At 41.7% G+C, this 13908-nt stretch overlaps 1 protein-coding gene across 2 annotated transcripts in view; it reads left to right on the forward strand.

Moving 5' to 3' along the window:
* Ptpro (protein tyrosine phosphatase receptor type O) overlaps positions 1–13908 on the forward strand; it is a 207381-nt gene that overhangs the window by 121779 nt on the left and 71694 nt on the right. For both annotated transcript variants that reach the window (XM_021164482.2, XM_021164481.2), the window contains exons 3-7: positions 42–200; positions 1070–1222; positions 3200–3673; positions 5784–5945; positions 9352–9548. In XM_021164482.2, coding sequence (XP_021020141.1) covers positions 42–200; positions 1070–1222; positions 3200–3673; positions 5784–5945; positions 9352–9548 — 1145 coding nt within the window. The remainder of the gene's footprint in view (positions 1–41; positions 201–1069; positions 1223–3199; positions 3674–5783; positions 5946–9351; positions 9549–13908) is intronic.

The raw sequence follows: 13908 nt of genomic DNA on the forward strand, positions 1-13908 counted from the left end.
TCTCTCTTTCTCTGTCTCTCCCCCCCCCCTTTCCTTGGTAGAACCCTTGCCTGTAACCAGTGTGTCTATCTATGACTATAAACCTTCTCCTGAGACAGGAGTCCTGTTTGAAATCCATTATCCGGAAAAATACAATGTGTTCAGCAGAGTGAACATCAGCTACTGGGAAGGGAGGGACTTCAGGACGATGCTGTACAAAGGTGAGAAACAAGAGGAGGTAGGGGAAAATCATGGCTTTTTTTCTTTTTCAGATTTTTCTCTGGATGAACTTCTTGCTTACCCTAAGCAAGAATTAACCGTGGAATCCAATACTTTACCTACAAATGAGCCATTAAGAAAAAGTTATTGATTCAAGGAAATCTTCTTATGAGGAGTCATAGAACATCCTGCTCATTAGTTGAGAATTGCAAGCCATACATGCAATATGAGAAATTCTCAAATTGGTTTGAAGTATGAGTTATTCTTGCCAAAGGCAGTATGTCTGCTTCCGGAAATGGAGTCAAGACAATACAGCAACAACCTCATTAACAACACTTCCCAGCAGGAACGCCCCAGGCTTCCATAGCAAGTGGGCGACTTTCACCCCATTTCCCTGAGAGGGTCCAAGACTATTCTCAAAAACGAAGAGTGGTATTTTGGGTTCCTACGTGAGCACGCACCACATAAACCAATGTACATTCTACATGAGACGCTTTCCACAAGAGAAAAAACATCCCTTGTAAAATTGCTGGGTATTTTTGTCATAAAGGGGTAAAAATACTTCAGTTTTTCTCTTAATAAAGAGCTAAATAAACCTAATCTCCATAATTCCTGCATAGAGAGAACATTCACAAGATAGAAATTAATTTTAATTGCATTGAATCTTGTTAGGAATGCTGACAGGAAAAAAGACTTTTCATTATTAAAGGCACAGGTTTCAGTTTTTCTCTCTAGCCTTCTCTTCTATTGAGTATGTCAGACATTAAAGGAAACATTATTCCATGGATATTTAAACTTAACTGGGACTTTCTCCAAGTATGTGACATTAAGAAGCTCCTAACTTTAATGTAACTGATCTCCTCCTTCACAGATTTCTTTAAGGGGAAAACGGTGTTTAATCACTGGCTACCAGGAATATGTTACAGTAACATCACTTTCCAGCTGGTATCGGAGGCAACTTTTAATAAAAGTACACTTGTGGAGTACAGCGGTGTGAGCCATGAACCCAAACAACACAGAACAGGTGAGTCCTCAGAAGACTCAAACGTCGTAAGAATGTAACTGAATTGTATTGCTGTGCAATGATATGTATACATATATGTGTATATATATCCATATATATTATGTTGCTATATATTCATTTCTAAATGCTTCTAAGACATTTTCCCTTAATAGTTCTCAAAAACATTCAGCCACATAGCTAAGGAAGAATTTATTTTTATAACAAAACAAAATTTGTATCCAAAAATTTTGTACCCACATTAAAGATACCTAAGCAAAATACCCAAGAAGAAAAATCTAAAATAAATAAATGCAAGTAAGCGTCGTTCTTATTTTTTGAATAAAAATATAGATGATAGTCTTCAAAGTTGTAACCAAGCCACTGAGCTGGATCTGGCAGCTAGTGCTTATTCTATGCCTTGACCAGTGACCACGTAGAGGAAAGGCAGATAGCAACCATCCTAGGACAGATAATCGACTACTGAGAGAAAACACTAGGAGTCTGGCATGTGTACAACTTTCACTACTAATTCTATTGGCATTAGTAATATGGAAAGCGACGGTGGAGCCTGGAAGAGTTGCAGAGGAGGGGGTTGGTGTCTAGATGATCAAAACACACTGCAGAAATTCTCCAACGACTAGAATGGAAACACAGAAAAACTATTATGGTATCGACTCATGGCTAGAGGAATGAATGCAAAGAATACATACTACCAAGTATCCATCGCTTAACTAGCGCTGAGTGTGCCTAATGTGTTCAATGATGCTGCAGAGCCCCCTTCTCAGGAGTACAGGAATGAACCCGAACAGAGCTCAGACCGCCCCGAGACCCTTTGTGTCTGGAATTCTGTGTAGGATTCCCATTTCATTTCAGCACTAAAGGACTAATTCACCTTGCGTCAACACTGACTATTCTGTGTGCACTTTTCATATTCTGTTCTGCAAAGGACACCTTGGTGACCGCTCTTTCCAACCTGGATGTTCTCCTAACTCTAAGATGAGAATGTAAAGACCAATGAGACAGGGGATCTGTCCTCAGAAATGGTGTCACCTTACACAAAAGGCAACACAGAAGGCAGAATGAGGGCCATGTCACATGACAACCTCTGCACAAGGGAGTCAGAGGTGAATTTTTTTTTCCTCAAAGGTCACAGAGGAAGGTCTTTGAGGAGCTGCTGCAGGCAGAGAATGTGCAGGCTGCCTTCACGATTTGCTATCTCCAGAGAAAATGTGTTTCTATAACTCATAGTTCCTGTGTATTCATATGGCTCATTTCAGAGATGAATTCATACTTCCATGACTGGAATCTGCATCTGTAAGAGCCACCTGGTAGTAAGCCGTGCTGGTTCAGCCTTAGCACATACAGTGTGTGTTCTGTTAGCCACATATTCTTTTTTTTTTTTAAGGTTTTAAAAATGATTTTTAAGCTACCCAGGGACAGGGACACATATTTTCTTAAATATGGGATTGTGGTAAGCCCAGGAATGTTTGCATCACTGTACATGAGAAGTTAAATTACCACATCAACACATACAGTATAAAAAGTTACTACCCTTGAAGTGTGACTGGTGAGAAGCTAAGAGATAGAAGTAAATATATGTATACTATACAAAATGTTAGAAGCTTAGATATGGTTGGCTTAGAAACTGTTCCTCATAATACTTTCTCTATGGCTGTCTAAATGGCTCAGCTGGTGGAGGTATTTACCACCAAGCCGAGTCACCCCAGTTCAGTCTCCAGGGCTCACATGGTAGAAGGTCAGATCCAACTGTTTCACGTTATCTTCAGATCTCCATATATAACATGCTGAGGCATGTGGGAACACACACACACGTACGCATGTACGCACTCACTCACACTCACAATAAATTAAAGGGTTTTTTCCTGTCTATAAGAAGTAAAATTAAGACCCACCTGATCACTGTGTTGGACTCATGAGTAAATAAATATTCAATATGAGTTAAAAGTTACAGGGAAATGAAAACTCTTTCTTCCACAGCACCATATCCACCTCGAAACATCTCTGTTCGCTTTGTCAACTTGAACAAGAACAACTGGGAGGAGCCAAGCGGGAGCTTCCCAGAGGACTCGTTCATCAAGCCACCGCACGATTCAATAGGAAGAGACAGACGTTTCCGTTTCCCCGAAGAAACTCCGGAGACTCCCCCCAGCAATGTGTCCTCCGGTTCTCCCCCCAGCAATGTGTCCTCCGGTTGGCCTGACCCGAATAGCACTGACTATCAAAGCACATCTCAGCCCTTCTGGTGGGACAGTGCATCCTCGGCCCCCGAAAACGAGGAGGACTTTGTCAGTGTGCTGCCAGCAGACTATGACACTGAGACCACACTCGATAGGACGGAGAAGCCCACAGCCGACCCTTTCTCTGCCTTCCCTATACAGATGACTCTGAGCTGGTTACCACCCAAGCCACCCACAGCCTTTGACGGCTTCAATATCCTCATAGAGAGGGAAGGTAAGGCCTTGGGAGTTGGGAGGAGCAACATGGAACTGGGGAGCACGGGGGAGGAGGGGCGGACCTGAACTCAGGGAGGAAGATCGACAGACACTGTCAAAGGGAGACTTTAATTGACTGCTTGGTGTTGCCTGAGAGCAGAAAACTGAAATACATGGATTCGATCAGAATCTTCAAATGTGGGTGATTTGCAAGTTGCAGTCACTGCAAGTTTTACACATTTCTCTACCCAGCATTTCCCATACCCCAGGCCTCTAAAGGGGAGCCTTATATTTAGAAATACTTAACTAAAAAGTAGGGCCATCAAAACACATTACAGAATATCCTTAAGGAATGCTGTTTGTTTATATGCAAAATCCAGGAGCATTCGACGGAAAGTCTTTCTACAAAGTGACTCCTTCTAGATGTGAATTCCTTAGCTAGCTTGATGCGATCCGATTTACCCTGAGAAATTGATAGTAAGTGGAAAATATGCAGAAGACAGTATTCACAATATAGTTTTGATTCACTTAACCATCGTTGGAAATTGTGTGTGTGTGTATATGTGCATATATATATATGAGAATATATTTGTGTCTGTCAGTGTGTGTGTGTGTGTGCATATATATATATATATGAGAATATATTTGTGTCTGTCAGTGTGTGTATGTGTGTGTGTATATGTGCATATATATATATGAGAATATATTTGTGTCTCTGTGTATGTGTGTGCATATATATATGAGAATATATTTGTGTCTGTCAGTGTGTGTGTATCTCTGTGTGTGTATATGTGCAAATATTTGTGTCTGTCAGTGTGTGTGTGTGTGTGTGTGTGTGCTGTTTTTGAGACAGGGTCTGATGTAGCTTAGGCTCTCGAATTTGACCTGTATCTGAGGATGACCCTGAACTTGTGACATACCTTTAGCTCCAAGTGCTGAGAGTATAGGTGATTGCCAATATGCCTTCCAAGCTCTCTATCATTATATATTACATTACTTTATATATTATATTCATTTATTATAGTCTATACATTTGTGAAAAGACAGACATAGCACAGCTCCATTGTTGATCACCAGGCTTTTCTTGTTGTTTCTTGTTTGCCGGGACTTGACAAGGGCTACATCATTTCTATCTTCCTGTCTCATATTAGGATGACAAAGGTTGTCAAATCATCAAGTCTGAAATTAGAAAGGCTGCCTTAATTTCATGGTGTGCACTTAGAATCATGTCGGCTTACTGTGGAAGAGAGTTAACTTCTATTTAGTGAAATGAGACAAAATATTTCTTTATTCTCTACTTCTAGATAATAATAATCAGCTGCACTCTAAAACTGCACAAAATTGAAATTGTCATTTTAGGTATTTAAGTCAAAAGTCGTCATTTGACTGAGTTGTCTGTTTTGTTTTGTTTTATTGCTCATTTTATTCGCTCCTTTAATCTTTTTCTGTTCCTCAGGTTACTCTCTAGAACAGAATATCTTCTAACTCAGAACACTTTGTAACTGCCTATTTTCAAGAAAGTTCAATTAAATCGTGCATTTTTTTTTTCTGAGTATACTGTGCTCCTTTGAAGTCAAGTAATAACAGATTCAAATGAAATACTATGTATCAGGAGACAGATGCAGAATAAATATCACCTTTAAAGGTGCTTGGGCAAATAGATGAAGAAAAATAAAACCAAGACACCTTATAAACTAGAAGTAAGACAATATTAAAAAAATAATAATAATTTAGTGTTACAAGGAACTTGTGAGGTATTTAATGAGGGCTATTTCTCCTCTTCCAGGGAGGGCGGTGGATGCTGCCCTCGCCTAATAGTTCATTTCTCTTGTGTACATGATTCAGTGAGGTGGGTGTGGGCAGCGTATCAGGCCTCCATGTGATGGAGTTGAACACTATATTTCACGTTTGATATTCTAGTTTTATAAGTACACTATGAGTTTGAGTTGCATTTTCTTGTTTATAGCGCCTTTGCTGTAAAGGTTTAGGTTGAGTTTGGAATGTAAGAATGGAGGACAATCATAGATGCACATTTTACAAACCTCATCAGTTTGCCCTCCCTGGGCCCTTCCGGGCATCAATCCAAGTATGTTCTCGTTTTAATTTTTTGCCTTTTGCCTTTGATCCAGAGAACTTTACCGACTATTTGACAGTGGATGAAGAAGCCCATGAATTCGTTGCAGAACTGAAGGAGCCTGGGAAATACAAACTCTCAGTGACGACCTTTAGTTCCTCGGGGGCCTGTGAGACTCGGAAAAGCCAGTCAGCAAAATCGCTCAGCTTCTACATCAGTGAGTAGCCAAGCGATGGTCATGCACTTACAGGGGATAGAACAGTGAACCTGGTGAGGTTGAGCCTGCACTTCGGGAGCTCCAACAGGAAACTGTGAGATTAATGAGGCCTGGTTGTCAATTATTCAGCAGTCCCCAGGGATCCTGGGGATTCCTCAAGGTCAGGGGAGGCCATTATGCCTGAGAGGAGATGCGTATATGTTCCGGGAAGCAAATCTGCTCTGAAAGTTAACCAGCGGATTTTTTCCCACTGTTGTGATAACCGAATGCTTATTAAACTGACCTTCCATGCCAGGCATAACCATGGCTCCGAGGACGCGCACACACAGCTGGGGAAATAGGATTTTTGTTCGAGGCTGTAATAAAATTCAGCATTATGGGATTATGTGGGGGGAAATCTTATTAGAGTATTGAACTTGCAGAGAGCTCAAAGAGTTCAAGCAGACTCGAGCCTGCAGGGTGTCCGGGCAGTCATCAGGAGAAGGTAGAGTTCTCAAGTCTGAGTTCCCAGAACTGAGTTTGGGGGAGGCTTCTAGCTACTGTGTGAGCTTTCACAGTACAACTAAAGTGTGGTTTGCAGAGCAGCATAAAGAGTGTGTACCCATTTCCTCTTTAGATAAGGTATGATTATTCGCAGTCCACGGGTTAAAAAAATGGTTACTTAGCTTATCAGATGTTAAGTGTGCCTTTAGATTAACACAAAGAAAAGTCAGGAAACACAGATTAAAGATACCTGTCCAAAAACAATAATCTGTATAATATGTCTCCTCCTTCCTAAGGGGCAAATACTACCTTACTTCAAATAACCCTCAAAAAGTAGGTAGGCAGAGACAGGAGATCAGTTCACTTAGCAGCTTAAATACATTAAAAATATGCCCACATAATGTATACCTTTTGTAAAAGTAACTTTCAGTTTCCTGTTCTAATTGTTGTCTTTGAGGCTTACTGCCTCCATCTGCTAACCTAGGCCTAGTTCTGGAAGCTTCTAGCCTCTGTCCAATCTTATTTAGGCCTAGAATGTTTTCAGCCTCTGAGGCTTGCTTCTGAATAAGTTCTCTCCTTCCTAGTCCTTCCTGAGCTCCGACTAGCTGGTTCAACTCAGCTATTCTGGCCCAAACTCCTCTCCAAGCTGACTGATTCAATCTGGCTTCTCTCTCTGCCTCTGACTGAATTGTTCTGCTTGGCCTCAAACTAACCCTGGCAATCTGCTTTAACCTTCTGTCTCCTCATTCTGCACCACCTTCTGTCTTCACCTGTGTCTAAGCTTGTTCTCTCTCTCTCTCTCTCTCTCTCTCTCTCTCTCTCTCTCTCTCTCTCTCTCTCCAACCTGTCTCTGTAAAACTCTCCTGTAAAACTACCTCTTTCCTCTTTTTCTCTCTGCACTGCCCCTCAGTGCCTTCTTCCCTTTCCTCTCTCTTTTTGTGAGGCTTGGGCACATCCCATTCTGTCAAATCTTTCTCTGGTTCATCACTTTGTCTGCCACTCAATTAGACATCACATTCAAACATGGCTTCTTCCTTCTGCCAACTAGCTTTACTCTCATTGTTTGGGATTAAAGGTTTGTGATAAGGGCTGAGCCACACCACAACTAGAAACAGTTTTGTTTTGTTTTGTTTCAGTTTCAGTAAATAACACAATCTCTGGGCTCACAGTGTGACAAAATGTTCTGCAACAGATTCTTCTTCCATGAAAAGCTCTGAGTTAGAGGAAGTGAATCTGTTACTCTCATATGTGTTAAGGCCAAGACTTGAATGTAAGGTTGTTTGAGGCCATATCATAACGCTAACAATTTTGGTCCTCTATGCTACCAGATTCAAATGCTCACGGTCTCCATGACATTGGGTGGGGTAGCTGAGCCTCTGGGCTTCAATCTCCTTATTAAGTTAAAGCATTAAATCTCTTACTTTGTGTTTATTTTATTTTTCTTATCTATGCATGTATTTAGTCTTGAACCAGGGTTTCATGTAGCTAACTCAGGCTAACCTTAAATACACAATGTAGCTGAAGAGGACCTTGAATCTTGAAGATAAGGATCACCTTACCTTCACCTGCCAAGTGCTGGGATTACAGCTCTGCACCACCATTCAGGTTATGGGATGCTGGTTATCAAGTGCAGGGCTTTGTACATTCTAGACAAACGTTCAAACAAACTAATTACATCCCTAGCCCACCAAGGCTCCTTTTGCTTCTAACGTTCCAAATGGTCCATTCACACACATGGTAGAACTTCAGAAGCAATGAATCACTTGCAGGAAGCTGCACCTCTGATATGGGAAAACAAGAACCTCGGGCTAAATTTCAAGCCAACACTTTTCAAAGGTCAACAGTGCTCCATCCAGGGAGCCATATACAAGGTTAAGACCATGGAGTTTTAAAATCCATTGTGTGAGAATTTCAGGCATGTGTATAAAATGTTTTGTTCAAATCCAACTCCTAACCTCCAAAGCAGGGATTCTTAAAAAATCATACTTCACATTTGTAACTCATAAATTTCCTCATCCTACCTGCATGAATTTCTTAATTTAAACTTGAGATTTAAGATTAGTACTTTTATCATAGACTTGTGATAAGAGTTAGCAGACTAAAGTATATAAGTACTTGAGATAGAGCCTCATTGTAAAGGGCATGTCTGTCTTCATATTACTTTTATAGTAATATGAAGTAATACTTTCCACTCACAGCCATTTACATCAAGTCTGCATCCATCCTCTTTAGTGGAGTCAAAATCAATGAGAGAGAGAGAAGGCAGACATCAGTACCTAGGTAAGGTGGAGGAGGAGAAGGTTTTTATTCTAGATATGAGGGAGAACATTCCAGGGCCATCTGGAAGGGTCCGGATGTGTGCTTCCACAGAGAACATCATGACACAAAGCCCTACATGCTGCAAACATCACCTAGGACACAAACAACTTCTTGAACCCAGACAGCGGGCTGTCCTTTGGTCAATACAGCCCTAGCCTGTCCTTCAGTTTCTGCTGTTGCAAAATTTAATTTGTTTCTGTAAGATTATGGTAAGGACTGATTGAATCTCAAAGCAATTATTTCTAGAAAGATCCTCCCAGCAAAGGAATCATAAACACTGATGAAATGCCATAGTGTCACACCCTCTGTTTGATGAAGATTCCACTGGGATATTCTCCAATGTACCTGACAACTGAAATTGAGTTTGGTTTTTATTATTGCTGTTGCTGACACTACTATTGCTTGGGCCAGAAGAGAAGTGGGCTACAGTTGGCAGAGGGTAGACAGAGCAAGCAAATCTTCCTTTGAGTCTGTTTGTAAGGGCAGGCACAAACACACACACACACACACACACACACACACACACTCCATAACAACAATTACATCTTCTATCTCAACTAGCTCGGTATACAACATCCTATTGATTGTGACTTGCAATGCCCAGGCCCCACAGGCGAGTGGATGGAAGAACTGACCGAGAAACCTCAGCATGTGAGTGTTCACGTCTTAAGCTCAACCACGGCCTTGATGTCGTGGACATCTTCCCAGGAGAACTACAACAGTACCATTGTGTCTGTGGTGTCCTTAACCTGCCAGAAACAGAAGGAGAGCCAGCGGCTGGAGAAGCAGTATTGTACCCAGGTAAGAACCCAGAGGACAAACACACCTAGTCACCGAAGGCCGCTTGAAACTCAGCCTGTGGTGATGGGAAAGAGAAACATCCCCTGAGTTCTCCTAAGACACTAGGGAGTGACATTAACAAAAGCCACCCCAAGAAATGGGAAATGAGTGGGCGTGGCTGGTCAGTTTCATTTCTCTTTCCCTTTGTTAGAGGTCACGTACCCATTGCTTCTGCTCCTTACTCAAGAGAAGTTGCCTACTGTGTGTCTGTGTGTCAAGAGCTTAGAGAGATGTTGGAGCCCGCTGTCAATTTTAGGTATCCTGTTCTGGCAGAGCAGTTCTGTTATCTAGTGAGATTAACCAAAAATGCATATAGAAGGATTGCAGCATATTTCAGAAGCCCAAGCCAGCAACAGACCGTACTTCCGAGTTCACAAAGAGAGATCTGGTTTTATCCTAACATAGATTAAGAGGAAGGAGTCTCAACACCCATCCAAGAAACACTTCCCTAGGGATGAGATAGACAAGTTCAGGCTCTCATAGAGGTTTGCTGTCGCATTCTTTTTCCCGCTTTTATTTTAACTTTAAAAGCAATGTGGACTCAAAAAACAAGTTTAAAAACAAATGTGTGTGTGTGTGTGTGTGTGTGTATGAACTATAACAATTTTCTCATCACCAATCTCAACTAAAAGTTTTGAAGGATAAATGGGACTAGACAACCACCAGGAGGCGTGAAGCAGGCAGGGAATATGCAAATTAGCGGTCCTGTGATTGGCTAGGCCTGGACACCTATAGCCAATCGGTGCTGGAGCCCTTTTCTAGTTCCCTGAACTCTAGGTTTACTTTTCTTCCCTAGAGGTAGACGTGTGTGTGTGTGTGTGTGTGTGTGTGTGTGTGTGTGTGTGTGTGTGTGTGNTGTGTGTGTGTGTGTGTGTGTGTGTGTGAGAGAGAGAGAGAGAGAGAGAGAGAGAGAGAGAGATCAGGAAAATCAGGCATCTGTGAAATTCAAAGAGTGAGAAATTTTAAATAGCTAAGATTGATTCAGGAGTCGTGAGCTTTGGAGAACCAAAGGCTTTAGAACGCTGAGATAAGTCCTTCCTAGAGGCGGAATCTACCCCTTGACTCGATTAAATTAAAGAGTAAATATGCTAAACTAGCAATCACAGATCCTTATTCAGTTCATTAGTTTCCTTCCTGGATGATACCCAACCTAACTGACTTTAAACTTGTGGGAAACGTATTTCCTTCGCCGACAGTGACCTGGAACGCAGCTGTCCAAGGTACATTTCCTTCTTGTCCATTTGAATGTAACAGATTATGTATCTTTTGCCTGGGAGCCCAAAACAAAATGTTCTTATAGCTACTGTAAATTATAAATGATCCAGAGATGGTCTCTCTAACTGGATTCTCACACCATTACCCCGAAATGCAACATTAAACCCTTAAGGATTATGGATGGGCAAGAGGCTGATGTTTAAAGGGGTACACGAAGCAGGCCAGCGTTCCAGGTGTCTTCTCAGTCATCACAGACTTTCTGAGGATTTTCACAGGTTTATACCTCCAGCACCCATGGCCCCGACACCACACACATGCACACACTCGAACACGTACACACACACAGACACAACTCATGCACTTACCCATAAGTTTCAGATGGGAAAACTAAACTCAAAATGTCCTAAGAAGGCTGGAGAGATGGCTCATCAGTGTAGAGCACTGCCTGTACAATCATGTAGACCAGAGCTCAGATCCTAGTATTCACATAATAAGTCTGGCATCTAGAAAATGTGGATGACGCTCGCTCTGAGAGATCATCAGACCTCTTCTCACTGTCGTGTGCCCAGGCATAAATAAATACGCTTTTGTTTTTTAGTTTCTAGAGAAGTAGAGTAACTGGCTCAGTTGGTAAGCACTTGGTATACAAGCATGGTCCTCTCTGTGCCATGTAAAAGACAGACACAGAACATTCACTGCTAGCGCTAAAATAAACATGGCTCCAAGTCAAATACAGGATAAAATCACCTACCTAAAATTCTTGGGCTCAGAAGGATTTCAGACATGGTGCTGAGGCAGGAGGGTTGAAATATGTGTGTATACATAATGAGCTGTGTAGGGCCTCAACCCCAGTATAAACAAAACATTCATGTGTGTTTCGTATCATCCCACACACAGAATCTGAAGGCAGTTGTAAGTAATATTTTAGTGTTTGTTCATGACATAAACATTTATGATGGGAAATTGACTATGATGGTGGTATGGTGTTGCTCAAATGTTTCAGATTCCAGATCTTGTGGTTTTGGATTGGGGATGCTGAGGCTGTACTTAATCATTACAGTCATGGCCTCACACCCAAGGACTGTGCTTCTTGGGTATCCTTGATATTCTCTGAGATGCCCTGCTAAAGTCTCTACTTGGCCCATCAACTCCGTGGATGCCTGTGTGATTCTATGTGTAAAGTGGCTCCCATGTAACAATGCTGGAGATGGAACAAATTAGACCTGAGTCTTTATTTCATGAAGCATAGAGCCCAGTCTTCTTCCTCAAGAGAAAGCTTACAAGGGTGTAAATTGGTCCTGATCATAAGTACCTATTCTTCACAATGAGTTTGCATGGAGACGAATTCTCACTAGGACCATTCTGGAGCTATTCCTTCATGAAGTTGTTGAAAGTGAGATTACTGCTTCATCTGTGCTGTATAAGAAACTGTGTGTTAATTACCCAAAATAAATGTGCCCCGAGCATTTCCTCAAAACCTTAGCACACCCTCACTAACATCAGGGTTGGAACGAGTGCCACATGAGCATGTGTGTATGTTCATTCTTACATGGCATGTGCCTTAGTCCATGAATGCCATTTGACTGCTCGCAAGAGTGCATAATAATGAAAGAAACGCAGGCAGACAGGCAGACAGGCAGACAGACAGACAGACAGACAGACAGATCATCCTTTCCACTGTAGGAAGGAAGAAATGGTGAGACTAAGAGGCAGGATATGTAAGGAACAAGAAGTCACCCAGCTGGTTGGTGTCAAAGCGGGGGCGGGGGGCATCCTGGATGATTTGTCTTCACAGCTGGTGGTAATTCTGTAAATAGCTTGTGTAGCCTCATGGGGTGGCAGTGGAGTGGAAAGGCAACCAATTTGATAGGGCTAGAACACTGACTACAGCATCACATAAAAGTGCTTTTCAGACTTTATCTTCACAGTTATCAGCTGACACTCTCTCATATATATGCATGTGTGTGTGTGTGTGTGTGTTGCCTGCATATGTGACTGTGTGTCTGTGCATGACATGCCTACCTGGTGTCTACAGAGGCCAGAAGTCATCATATCTCCTGGGGCTAGAGTTACTGACAGTTGTGAGCTGTCTTGTGGGTGCTGGGAATTGAATCAAGGTCCTCTGATAGGGAGAGAAGTCCAGCTTTAATTGTTGAGCAATCTCTCCAGACCCCTCACGTAATTCTTGATGTCTTCATCTGTGATGTTGGGAGAAATCAATCCTACCTCACAGGATTATGATGAGGTACTGACCATGTCTGAAGGATTTTTATAAAGAGGAAAAGAAGGGCCAACTTTTGTGATTACCTAGACTTAGCTGGATATCTTTTGGTTCAAGGGAGAGTGACTCAGTGGTTGTCTGAGCCCTGAATAGGAAAGTCCTGGTATCTGGATTGGATGTACATCAGAAAGCCAATGAGGAAAGCATCCTAAGGGTGGATACCGGACCACCCCGGACAGAGGGACCTTTGTGCTCATTTCATGCAACCCACCACCTAACAGCAGACTCTGTTTCTTCCAACTGCTCTTCCAATGTTTTTCCTCCTGTGTCTTTAGCTCAGTAGGGACAGGCAGACCCAGTGCCTTCTGGGAGTCATATTGAATTTAGTGGAGTCCCTGGGATTGAAGTAAGCCAGCAATGGAAGAAAGAGCTATAGAATGGATATGCATTAAGTGGAAAGATTGGTTAACATTTTATTATATTGATTACATACCATACATATTTATTAATATATTAATTTTTATTACATTCATCAATTTGATATTGATCAGTTGGTTGACTGGTGATTAGAAAAAATTAGAAACAATGGCACAGAAGAACTAAAGTGTTTAATTCTATATTAAACTTACTATACAGTCCAGGCTGACCTTGAACTCCACAGCTTCCTTGCCTTTACATCCCAAAGTGTTAAGAACCTGCAATAGAGGTTGACACCTTAACAAATATTTAGGAATTGATGTTTCTAATTGTTTTTCACAAAGCGGGGTAGTTTGAAATGACACTGTCCTCTGTCTTTTTTATAAAGCAATATGATTTTTTTCACATCTCTACCTTGTCTAAAAGACATCATTTCCCTAGGTTATGACTGCCACGTACTTAAGTGGC

Source organism: Mus caroli, chromosome 6, assembly GCF_900094665.2.
Source record: "Mus caroli chromosome 6, CAROLI_EIJ_v1.1, whole genome shotgun sequence".
NCBI lineage: Eukaryota > Metazoa > Chordata > Mammalia > Rodentia > Muridae > Mus > Mus caroli.